The sequence below is a fragment of the Malaya genurostris genome, chromosome 3, assembly GCF_030247185.1.
Source record: "Malaya genurostris strain Urasoe2022 chromosome 3, Malgen_1.1, whole genome shotgun sequence".
NCBI classification, from domain to species: Eukaryota; Metazoa; Arthropoda; class Insecta; order Diptera; family Culicidae; genus Malaya; species Malaya genurostris.
In genome coordinates this window covers 236,540,737-236,553,801 of record NC_080572.1, presented here as the reverse complement: position 1 = coordinate 236,553,801, position 13,065 = coordinate 236,540,737, and the positions used below count along the sequence as shown (strand labels likewise).

The following is a 13,065-nucleotide window of genomic DNA, read 5'->3' as shown; positions in this document are numbered from 1 at the left end:
TAGTATCGACCGAGTATCAAAGATGTAAACACATGAAACCTTTCTCGTATCTGGGTAGGTATAGTACGTTAACTTCGCGAACTTAGCACCAAACAAGTAAAATAAAACTAACATACAGCTGCTTTGTGTGCGAGAAAAATGCATTGTGTGTATTGATTTGAATGCGTTTTTGGTGACTTCAGGATATGCAATTGCCAGTGTCTATTTGTTTCTTGTTTTTCCGCTGAGACTAGTTGCGTCCACTACCAGGGGGCTTCAAATTGAAGCTTTTTGGTGTGGGGGAGTGTGGTGGGCAAAAAAAAAGTGGTGTCAGCTGATGACATCGGCATTAAATTAGAGAAAATTATTCGCATTCACGTCAGTTCGGTTATGTCTCTGCCATTACTCACCCGCCTGTTTATGAAATTATAAATAAATTTTGTCGTGCATTTCGAGGGTTACAAAATGTAACTTACAAAATGAGTTCTTTTTGATTGTGTAAACGAACTCTCAAAACGTGGCTCAGAAAAAAAATCTGCTTAAATGTTTTGACGCTTCAAAGGTTTAGCCACAGAGAACAGATGTACGGAAGAATCGGCCTAGGCCCTCTTTTCACTTGACATTTTTTCACCCTCATTCTTGTTTACGTCCGTATCCGCAATACGACGAACGGGTACTTTCGAACGAATACGAATAAGCCATTCTTGTTTTCACTCGAATAAATTCGAACGCGACTCGTTTGCCACAAAATATTCAAATATAAGTAAACTTTTTAAAATAAATGCTAAGCCTTGATGGAATCAGTCCAATTCATGTGATTAACCATATGCGAAACGCTAGAATGTATGCCATTTTAGTTTCAAACGAAACGTGTATTCGAACATCATTCGTACGAACGAAATGTCCCATTCCCGTTTACGAACGAATAGACGAAATGCCGTGGTTTCGATTCGTCAGTTTAATGTTTCGAATCAACCGTTCGAACACATTGAAAAAAGTTTAACCGATCTCTAACAAAATTATTTTCGAATTTAAAGGTGATTTTAATCAAATCATAAATTTGTGTTTTGCATAAATCATTTAGAAAGCAAAGCAGTATAGGAAAATGCTGTTTTTTTTTTGTGGGGAGCCTTTGAATATATGCGAGGTTCAAAGTTTTTACGCATCAATGTTGCATCTATTAAGTACTTTATGGAAAATACGCCATGGGTAAACATGCTTTATTTTATATTAAATACATTAAATAAATACATGAAATAAATATGTAGGCCATTGAAAACATGACAAAATTGCAAGAAAAATGCAACATATTTTTCGCAGATACTACTGCTCGGACTGCTATTTCAAATGCTTTTTTTTACTTTGCACGAAGTTTAATTTGAAAATTTTATTTACCGTATTGAATAAAATATTTATTTATTATGTAGCATTCGTCACTTCCTTGATGCTTGCAATCTTTCTTAAAAAACTACCTGCGCTACCGATCCTTCTTTTGCACAGGAATCGCGTACGTACACGTTCGAGTGGAAACAAGAATGGCTTGTTCGCATTCGTTCGAAAGCATGTGTTCGTCGTATGGTCGATACGGACGTAAGCAAACATGATGATACAAAATCAGTGAAAAAAACAAGTCAAATAACAAAAAATATCAAAGATTTTTATTTACAACTCAAATCTGTACCAGAACTGATAGTTTATAGTTGGATGGGCGTTGTTTTTATGCATGTACGATGTTTAAAAGTGTGATTGATTCGAACGTAAACGGGAATACGAATTTGCTATACTTTCGAACGTATCGCATACGGCCGTAAACAAGAATGAGGGTGTATAACTGTAAATGGAAAGTATTAAAAAATTCCGCACACTGGCATTTTAGTATACACTTGAGCTTTCAATGTGATTTTTGTATATACATTCTTTTATAATTTCTGCATAAAAATTGGACTTGAAAAATTGTTGACGTTTGGCCCAAGGCACCCTCCATGCCTACACTCAGAAAAATATTATGGTAACAGTTACTATATAGAGGGCCAACCTGACCATGCGAGTATAGTGGTTTTCAGCCGACTATCAAATCAGATGATTTCAACAATAGTCAAGTTCATGTTTACTATAAATTGTATCGGCTCTAGAATAGTAATATTGAACAGTATATTGTATGAATAACTAATACGATTGAGATGGTTAGGCTAACCATGACCGAATCTTTATTTACATTGTGGTTTTCGCTATAACCAGAGCCATGGTATTTTTGACATTTCACTTCTAGTTATTACGAAACTGAAGGCAGTGGTTGATTCAACAATGCTGAAGATCAGCAAAACATGAGCTAATGTTAAAAAGTTTTATGAATTTGAATTCTAGAACAAGAACAACAAAATAGTTTCATTGAATTCTATTTTATTTTTGCAATTATTACAATTTTATTATGATGATGTGCCTGGTGAAATATTGATTATCAACGTAGACACGGAGCAGCATTGCTTGGTTGCAACTGTTGATCCCAGGCTCTGTTCGGTGAAGTTTTTCCTGAAGAAGAAATGGAAGAAATTAATAGCCAAGTCCAGAAACAAACCTCAATACCCACCTGCCATATATTGTTATTTTTTCCTTCGGATTCGAGCGATTTGAATCCGGAAATCGGATGATGTTCGTCGTTTTTAATCAATCGCTTGATGTTGTTTCTACAGCGACTGATAACGAATAATAAAAATTATACAGGACGTCGATTTCACTAGAAAACAGCCATTACCGGCAAAATTGTTGAAAAATTTAATTTCAACGACGGAAACTAGTAAGGCTACAAAATTTACTCACCTGCAAGTCCTTCCAAATTGCACAATATATGTCACAATATACTTTTTTTTCTTCAAATCAATCACTGATGTGTTACGAAATTGTCTGCTGTATTGTAACTTTATGTGACAATAACAAAGTATATCCGTTTATTGACAATTTGTATAGTCAGCACAAATGAAAAACATCGTCGGTTAAAAAACACTATACGATAATGTGCTTACTACATAAATTCTGTTGATATGGACTACATGAATAGTGTTTTCAAACTTCATAATTTCATTTAAACCATGTATCTATTTATGGTAACATTATTATACTGTGTACATATTTACATGGTAGCGATAACTATTTAGCTCCTCATATATATCAAGGCTCGAGAGCAATTTCACGTTACTAGAAATTGTGATTTGAACTATTTGTTCTTATATTTGAGATGACTACCATTGTCAGGAAGACCATGCCAGAAAAGTCATACATACAAATAGTTTAGTCAAGTCGTAGTCTTTGTTGTCTAGTAATTTATACAATACAGATGGTGAATAGTCATATATCATGATTGTTGCTACTATTTAAGCGTATAGTTGAAATGACAATGGAAAACAGGCTACGGTTACTATGGTATTTTGCTCAGTGTAGCAGCAAATCAAAGGAGCCCTGTCATAGTGAAAGCTGAACAGATTTCTCGCTTGTACTCTGATAGGGCTCCTTTGATTTGCTGTTAATATCATTCCCGCTGTAGGTTTGCAAATGTCAGTTACCAGTTCGGTATAGTTCCATTAATTTGTACATAACATATATTTTGCTAGTAGTAATTGTAATGAATTAAAATCAATTTTAATAACTATTTCAATTTATTTCTTCGAGTTGTTGTATAAAGTTTTCCAGGTAAGCTGGAACTCGTTTTTCTCTCGTAGAACGCCTCAGAGGTTCTTCATCTTTCGAACAGATGGTGTCCTCAGTTGTGGTATCCGTGTTCCGCCACGTGCGCGTGAACTTTTTTCGTTTGACACACATGTCGCTTCAGTATTCGACCATCCTTGTCACAGAGGACAAGATTTCCGTTAGTTTCTTCTATTACCGTGTAACGAAGCGGGTCAAATCTTGAATCTCCCTTTATTCGAGAAAGTCGTTCAATAATAACCGTATCCTCAAGTTTCACCCTGGATTCTCGTGCTCCTCTTCGTGTATCTTCACGGACTTTTGCCTTCAACTTAGCTTCTCGGTCTTTCACATCTAATAAATTTTCATCATGGTCCGCTTTCTTATGATGCAAGAGCGGAAGTCGGCGCTTAATTTTCCGACCCAACATTACTTCTTCCGGAGGGACTCCTGTCACTGCATGGGCGGCAGAATTAAAAGCGTTGACTGCAGCACGCAACTCGTTGTGATAAGGAGTGTTGCTTGAGACTGATGCGGCCATTGCTTCATTAATGACTTTCATACTATTTTCTACCAATCCATTTTGTTGTGGGAACAGTGGTGTTGAGAAAACAGTTTGAATCCCTCTATCCGAACAAAATTGTTTGTATTCAAGGCCGTTGAATGATGGCCCGTTATCAGAACGGATACATTGCGGAAATCCTTCCCCCTCGAAGATTTCCTCTAGAACAGATTTTGTACAATCAAAACTTGTCGATTTTACAGCACGAGCGATTAAATATCTTTAACGATAATCTACAATTACCTGTATTGAAATACACTGAGGTCTTTTTTTATGCGGTTTGTTTTTACGCGACTTTTTTATGCGAATTTATGGAGTTATGCGGTTTTTTTTTATGCGAAGTTTCAGAGTTATGCGGATTTTTTAATGCGAATTTTCAGAGTTATGCGGTTTTTTTTATGCGGTACGTAAATTCGCATAAAAAAAGACTTCAGTGTATTACCAAATCGTGCATAAGGGCCGTTAAAGTCCAGTGCTATTGTTTGCCAAACAACTTGAGGTGCGAAAATTCGACGCATCGGTGTTGGTTTTTCAGGTCTGCCATTCGTGGCACAGATTTTGCATGACAAGACCCATAATTCTGCATCACGGGAAATTCCCGGCCACCACACTCGCTGTCGTAGAATGCTTTTCATTTTTGCGGATAACGGGTGGCCATCATGTGCTACATGGAGAGCCTTTTTTCGAAGTTTGATAGGGATTATCGCGCACCCGATTTTTATGAGAATTCCGTCTTGGAACCAAAGATTACTCTCTAGGGATTGAAACAGTTTCAGTTCTTTTGACCATTCTCGCGTGTCTAAAGCGTTAACAACTTTTTGGAGTTCTTCATCTTCTTTAGTTGCTTCTCGGATTTCCTGTTCCGTCAAGAAACCCGCAGTATTTGCTTCTAGAGCAGCTACTTCCCACGGACTATGATGCTCATCAAATGGATCGTCTTCCCCCACATATAAACGAGATGATGAATCTGCTATATTGTCGCGCCCACGCACATACTCCGCATCATAATCATAAGGGCTGAGCCTAAGTGCCCATCCATCTGCCCTGGTTAAGGCTCTTTTCGAATTCTCACGAAATCTATTTAGAATGAAATGTACTCCTTGGGCATCTGTTCGAAGAGTGAAACGTCTACCGAGCAAGAAGAAAGAGAAATGTTCGACAGCCCATACTGCTCCTAAAGCCTTTCGCTGATTCTGGGTGTACTTTTTTTCTGTAGCCGTCAAGGTCAAGGTGACGCAAAGCTTATGATTCTTGGTTTTCGATCTGTTCCTTCCTGTACGAGTACTGCTCCAAGTGCTCTTGGAGAGGCATCAGTATATAAAATGGTTTTATCTTTTTGGGAAAAGAACCCTAATGTGGTAGTGCATTGTTAAGAATAATTTTTTTACCCTTCTCGGAGATGGCCAAACCGAATTGAATAAGCCTAGGCTTCGGTTGAGTTAGTCACGCGACTTTAGGTTCGTCCATTCAGTTGGTGACCCTGAATATATGAATATAAAAAAAACAAATCAAGTAAACATGAAACTACAGTATTTTGAAATAATGATTGATTTTATTATCACTGCCTTAGTCAGACTCGGAAAGAAACAGAAAATTTTGCTTGCTAAATGCTTTATCCAATAAATACATTAAAATAAAAAAAATAACCATACAAAACTACACAACAGACATTCTTCGTCGCACACGCAGCTAAGCTGAACCGTAATAATTCGCAGTGATGCCTAAACAACATTGTAAACATAGGGAATACTGCCCTGAACCCGTGCACTCTGCTGCAGAAAGATCGTATTCGGTAGGCTGCTACTGCAAATCGCCAGCACCGTTACTTCCGCTAGCAGTTCCGGGGACAGTGACTGTAGCAGGTAAACGTTATTATTCTTGTCGACGCCGCGAACGATGCCTGTGAATGAAAAAAAAAACGGAACGGAAATCAGCGGCTTGTCTGCGTTGTTCGAAAATGTAAAATACTTACCAATTCCCAAACACTCGTACAGATTGTTATCCGTTTTCCGACAAAGATAGACTAAGGTAGCGTTCAGAACCGATGGCAGCTGGTCGTCCGCGACGGTCTGATCGTCACGGGTTATTAACACCTGCAATTTACTGAGTGGCGCACAGAATGGTCGTACTTCGTTGAACCACTCGCTAGAAGAATCGTTCAGGATGTTGGCCAAATGAGACAACAGCATCAGGTTGCGACGTTTCGGAGCATTTAGTGTGAAACCTTTCTGAGAGTAGCAAACGTTCAGCAGATGATGACGATAGTTGACTGTCTTACGCTGACAAAAATCTTGCATTTCGGCCTGCAGTACCTTGAAGTTGTATTGACTTATGAAACTACTGTTGAGCGTGTTCTGGAAGTTCGGTATCGGTAGGGATTTGTTCTCGTTTCTAATCTCAACCACATCGGTAGGATTGAGCATTCGTATAACGGCCGCCATCAATTCTTCGCCGAACCCGGTAACGTATCCCATTGTGTTCACGATCCACGGAATGTTGGCCAATTCGGCTTTGTGCTCTTGGCAGTACCGCACCAGACGACGAACGTTTTGAACGTAGAAGATTGGAGACGAAACGACGTCCAAGCTTCCAAAGAGCCAACATTTTTCCGGTGCAATTGGATCGAACGTGGCCACTCCAAGCAGTGGTCGGTTGACGACTGTCACACTGATGGACTCAGGAACATGTTGGATTGGCTGACCGATGTCTAAATCGATCAGTACAACTTTTTTGAACGAGGCAATACTTTTGTTAATCAGAGTCTGACAAAGCGTAGATTTGCCGGAAGTTTTCCCGCCCATCACCAGGATTTTACTGTTCTGTCCGATTTCAATGTTGTCCCACTGCGGATCGTTCGTGTACAAGGCAGTGCTTTTAAACACGTGCTCGGTATAGAATTCCGCATTCAGTAGGTACTCGGTAGTGAAGAATTCACCCCTTTTCAATAGTTCTACTTTCGGAAATATGACCTCTTCCGGTAAATACTTCTCAACCACTTCAATTCGCTGGTTGTTGCAATCTGCTTGTAGAAGCACCAGCACTGATTCCGCCGGGTCTAGGATTTCGGCAATTTCTTTCAAATCAGCATTCAGAAAGTGCGTAGCTAATCGCTGTTGCACTTCGTCCATGTTCTGCTTTGTAAAATCAGTTCCAGCAGGATAAGGCGTTAGATTCAAGCTGTTGAAACCACGGGCAGCAAATGCACTTCGACATTCGCCTCGTTTCAAGTGGTAGCCCATAACTTCAACGCTACCAATCAGAGGCTGAACCGTTAGGCTGCCACTGAAGTAGATGGGATTTTTTAGCAGAATCAGCGACATGCGCATGTCGATTGAATCGTAGAAGCGAAAGTCTCTCGACGCATTGTCATTAGTGTTCAACTGCCCTGAGATAGCGGCTTCACTAGCGAAAGCTTGATCATCGTCGTCGCTCTGCATTCCTTCCAATTGACTCGAACACGGGTCTGACGCAAGCTCACAATTGTTGGATTTTTTTGGCGATTTCTGTAACGGTTAGGAAGGAATCAATCGTAACATTTAAATGAGCAATAAATCACGACTTACAACTTGATGTTTACTTTCCACATTCAGCATATCCGTATTTTCTATCAGTCTTCCATGTGTATCATAAATTGGCACAAGTTCGGGGCAAAGGTCACCGTTGTTATCTGCTTCATTATCAGACTGACTTTCTGTTGCACTTGTGGTAACTGAATATTTTCGACCCTCAAGAGGTAGTTCCACAATCTGAGCTGAGTCAATATCGCTATTGAACGACACGTTATTGTCATCAATTTCGTAAATTCTAGCAGTTCCACGCCCGATAAACAGATCGTCGTCGTCTTCCGACGGTTCATAATCTTCATCATCTTCACTGTTGTACGAATCATCCCAGTAAGATTGATCCTCTTCCTCCTCGTCGTCGTCATCAAGACTGCTGAACTCATCATCTTCATCATCATCCTCCGAATCGTAATCATCGGAATCACTAACGAAATGATCATCAGCTTCGAAAGAATATCCTTCGCAATCAGAATACTCCTCACTCAACGAATCATCCTCCAGTTCATCAGAAAGCTACAACCAAAATCAAACAAATCGAATTAGAATTGACAAACTACTACTCGCTACTACTCCCACCTCCTCATAATCATCATCATCTTCTTCGTCCTCTTCTCCTGCGCTATCACTAGGACGATAATCAAAATCATCATCCGATGTTTCGAGCGAATCATCCACCGGAACCAACGCCTTGCACTGATCATCCTGTCCGTCGTCTGAATCTTCATAGACCAATCCAACGTCGTTATCTTCCTCAATCCATCCGTTGGTAAATGCCGATTTGGGATTTTTACTACAGTTCACTTTTCCCACCTTTTTTGTTTTGCTCGGACCAGTGCCGGTCACTTTTTTATCTAAATAATGGCCGTAATATTTCAGCAGCTCCTCGAAAGGCATTCCATCGTCACCGACGTTCTCTTCGGAATCAGACTCGCTGGAAAGATCCTCCCCGGTGGAACTGGTTTCCTCCGGTAACTCTTCAGTGTCTACTGTAACATCGTGAAAAAACCGGTCGATGTAGTCTTCGGCATCACTATCCGATTCCGACCTAGGCAGCTTTGGTTTCTTAATGCCAGCGATGTCCTGCTGACTTTTTCTTTTGCTGGTTGCTTTTTTTGGACTATGTTTTTGACTATGATCTGGATTAGCAATGTCGATGCAGTTTTGAACATTCGATGATTTTTTATTCTTTTTAATTTTGCCATTTACATTTGACTTCTCGAAAGGTTTACCATTTTCAACAATCACTGCTGGATTCTTTTTCTTTTTAGACTTCGAATTATCAGTTTGCTGCTTACTCTGTCCTCCAACTCCGTTAGGAGTATAATCATTTTTATTGATATTTTTCGTTTTAGCTAATCCAGGTGGTGTACTACTAGCCGATGTAATCGAGGCCTTATTTTTCTTCCAGTACTTGCCATGCTTTTGTTTCGTTTTGCTACCGTTGCTGTTGAAACTTTTGTTTCGTGACGAGAATTCTGATCTAGATTTATTCATTCTGGAAGAAATCACTCGAATCGTATTAACCAGAATTATCCTAGCTTTAAAAGGTTATGTACTAAAGAAACGTTGAGATCTCAACATTTCATAAAAGTCTACATTTGCTCACCTCAAATATTTATAGTTGTCACATAGCACACGTTAAATAAGATAAGCCACTTAAATTGTCTAAAAAATTGTATTGAAATTTCCAATCAATCTAATGAATAACTTACAATTATTTCGACTTTTTTGAAAATTAACATCTGAGTACAAAAATGCGTTTCCGAACTAATATAGCGAAGACCAAAACAATGGTCGTGACATTTCCACACGCGAGTGCTAGTACACACTAATTTGTAACAACGAGAGTTAAAATTCTCGGTTGATTCGACGTGAACATTTCATAAGGGCACATAAACCAATGAGAGATTCTCTTTGTTTACTTTCTCTTCTGTTAATAACACCTAAATTTTGGCGTTCACTTACCAAATTTGCACAAAGAATGAAAGAAAATATCTCCAGCTTTGTAATAGTATCATACATGTAACGAACAATTGCGTAATAACGCAAATATAATCGAAAGAGAAAGTAAACAAAGAGAATCTGTCAATTGTTTTAAGGCCCTTTTGAAATGTTCACGTCGGATTTTTCAATAGGGCATATAAGCAAGTGACAGTTTCTCTTTAATCACTCCCTCTTTCGATTATTGTGATGTGATTAAAAAGTTTTTTTTTTGATATCACTATTCTGTTTGAAAGTCGAAAGTTTCGGGTATCATTTCATGCAAAGAGTTGAGTGATAAACGTGAGAAAGTAAACAAAGAGAAACTGTCACTTGCTCATACGCCCTATTGAAAAATCAACCGAGAATTATAAAATAAAAATCAATCAACAAGTTCAGCGATGCCAGATTCGTAAATTCGTACTGCGACAAAAAAAAACGTCCTACGAAAGTCCTTCATTGGTCCAATGCGTTGAACCCAGCCCGGTGGTAACAGTAAGGCGCTCTAGTCAGTGGTATCGTAGCCAACATCCAGGGCCGCCGAGAACAGGGGGTGGGGGAATCCCCCCGGGCTCGGACTTTTTAGGGGGCCCGGAAAGAAATTCGAAGATTTAAAAATATTTCTGATTTATCATAATCAAATCATATCTTAGGACCTTTTTTTTGCTCATTCAATTCTCCTAAATAGAGTAAGGTCAATTGTGTTTGCTCAGTGTTGCTCACTGAACGAAGGAGCCTCGTTTTTATTCTCGGCGGCCCTGCTAACATCTCGGGCGTTTGAAGCTATCAAAGCTAACAAGTCAGTGAGAGCGAAGTAAACAAAATGAAGAGAAATACCGACGACACGACCTGCCACTCGTCTATCAAAACTGTATCGCAAATTTAACTACCCCTCAGTAACTGGTAATGTCAAAACAAAATTGCTTGAAAAGATATTGAAACTGGCAACAAAGGTCGAAACGACGACACGACCAGACACTCCGAAGAAAAATCGGAATAAAAACTGTTCGTGAGCGATTTACCGCCAGTTACCATAAATATAGCGACCCCTTGAAAATAAAAAATACTATCTATTCGTGCGACACTGTTTGAGTTGCTATGAACTAGATAGTTACCAAGAAGCCCCAGAAGAAATAAACAGTTTAAAATAGTTGTGGAATAATTCCACCAATTTGAAATTGTGTGCCTTTTTCTCTTATTTATCGAATTCCGGAGATAACAAAATAATGTGGACCATCATCAATGCAAACTATGAGAAAGGTGAGTGCTAAAATTTTATTTTTGTGTTTTCTGAGATATGAAAAAATACTTGAAAAAATATAAGTTATTTGTAAGTAAACATATCATTATTATGTTCCAAAATAGTATTTTTTCATTCATTCAACTAACAGATTTCTATTATTTGCAGTTAACATTCTTCTGCCGCCTTCGAGAATGCCCCTGATGTTGAACATGGACAAACAAACACAGCAGTATAACATATTTATAATCTGGAGCGTCTGGATCAATAGAATCGAAGCAGTACAAGCACGATTTCTCCGATTTGCTCTTAGATCTCTGCCTTGGCGTAATCCGTTAGAACGGCCGCCATATACCGATCGCTGTTGTTTGCTCGGTATGGACACACTAGCCAAACGAAGGACCAGAGGACCAGAGCGGTATTTATAGCAAAATTACTAAGTGGACAAATCGATGCTCCGGAGATTCTCTCTCAAATACATATCAATGTTCCTCCGAGAAGCCTTAGAGCGTGGAATTTCTTGAGGCTCGATTTTCAACGTACAGAGTATGGTCAGAATGAACCGATCAGGGCAATGTGTTATGTATTTAATAGTGTGTATGACCATTTTGATTTCTCCGTGTCTAGTACCGTTTTCAAAAATAGGCTTAAGAGACTTCAATAGATAATAACCTTTTCTAGACCTAACGAATTTTATAATACGTATATGTTATTTAATTAGTTATTATTTATTTAAAATTGTGAAAATGTATTTATGTAAGACTATGAAAATGTATTTATGTAAGCATGTATGTTTGTGAAAAAGTAGAAAAGATGATGGGTTTTTGCGCGCATTTGAAGATTGCTGATTTTCAAATGGGCTTTTCTCATCCATACACTATTTCATGAAGACCAACATAGGTCAGATGAAAAATAAATAAATAACTAAATAACTAAATATAATAATATTCAATATATATTTGATGTACATACAAAAGCAAATGAAAAATAAGAACGTAAGACAAATCCACGGAATACCAAACGAATTTGAGAATAAACTCTAACAATTTTTGCTTTGATTTTATTATTTTCATTCTGGTATTGTCAGCATACGATGTTTTCAAAATTATTTTATGTTTATTTCTGTTTGTACGTTCTTTTCCTAAGAATAAACATCTTTCAAGAAAACATAATTTAAAAAACCTAATACACTGAAGATGAATATAAATTGTATTCGAAATACGTATATGTGATGTGACGTTCATTATATATGATTTATAGTGTTGTAAGATACATAGTGAATTTGTATAGTGACGTGATATACTTATAACAGAATTAAATGGTAATATTAAAAAATTTATCCTTGTAAGAAAACATTGTTTATCGATAGTCACATAAACCAATTGTTCTGAGTTCCAAATCCGTCGGAATATACTATCCCCAAACACAGTAGTGCCCTGTAGGCGTACCCATCTTTCAGCACCACAATACAATTTTCTAGTTACGAATGTGAATTTGATTACGGTTAGCTACGAATGTGAATTTATTAGCCTTCCTCTCCGTGACTGCGATGAAATTATTTCAGTTCTATGAAAAGAAAGATACAACTTCAATCAAAATTTAGCAAAAATGACTCAAAACTCTCTGAATGAATGAATATAATACCTGACAGCAGGCCAGCTATACTCAGTGTTTCCGTTTTAGATGAGAATCTCTGGTTTTTGTTTACATTCCTCAAGTTTAGTAACCAAGGCTACTGGTAACTGTTTTTCAAAATCAATAATTTACCAACTTGTCCCGTCTCTGCGGTAACATTTTCGCGGTTTTCATTACATCATTGTGTTCACATGTCGGTTTTCCAATCTGTTTCCCCGTTAGATACTGATCATATTCCAACTTGTGTTGCCAATTTTAACATTTTTCAGACGATGTCGTTTTGACATTATCAGTTACTGAGGGGTAGTTAAATTTGCGATACAGTTTTGATAGTCGAGTGGCAGGTCGTGTTGTCGGTCGCAAGCTGTTGATTTTAAATAGCAGTTATCCATGTCTACGTATGTTGTTTAATTACAACATATAAATAA

The 13,065-nt window shown here is 38.1% G+C and overlaps 1 protein-coding gene and 1 long non-coding RNA gene across 2 annotated transcripts; both read right to left on the bottom strand.

Annotated features, from left to right (window-relative positions):
• Nucleotides 1-2,270: 2,270 nt before the first annotated feature.
• On the bottom strand, nt 2,271-3,148 carry LOC131434659 (uncharacterized). Its single transcript, XR_009230378.1, has 3 exons — nt 2,797-3,148; nt 2,567-2,713; nt 2,271-2,508 (listed from the first exon to the last, which is right to left on the bottom strand). It is a non-coding gene; the product is annotated as an uncharacterized LOC131434659 (long non-coding RNA).
• Nucleotides 3,149-5,751: 2,603 nt separating this feature from the next.
• On the bottom strand, nt 5,752-9,577 carry LOC131434655 (polynucleotide 5'-hydroxyl-kinase NOL9). Its single transcript, XM_058601610.1, has 5 exons — nt 9,389-9,577; nt 8,359-9,277; nt 7,783-8,295; nt 6,192-7,722; nt 5,752-6,119 (listed from the first exon to the last, which is right to left on the bottom strand). Exons 2-5 carry the CDS (start codon nt 9,274-9,276, stop codon nt 5,941-5,943), a joined length of 3,141 nt encoding a protein of 1,046 aa, XP_058457593.1. The 5' UTR covers nt 9,277; nt 9,389-9,577; the 3' UTR covers nt 5,752-5,940.
• Nucleotides 9,578-13,065: the final 3,488 nt, after the last annotated feature.

Coding starts and splice junctions, on each gene's coding strand:
- LOC131434655 (XM_058601610.1), bottom strand. CDS start 9,276: ATGAATAAATCTAGATCAGAATTCTCGTCACGAAACAAAAGTTTCAAC. Junction 8,296..8,358: donor ATGATGATGATTATGAGGAG/GTGGGAGTAGTA, acceptor TTTTGGTTGTAG/CTTTCTGATGAACTGGAGGA. Junction 6,120..6,191: donor GTACGAGTGTTTGGGAATTG/GTAAGTATTTTA, acceptor TTTCATTCACAG/GCATCGTTCGCGGCGTCGAC.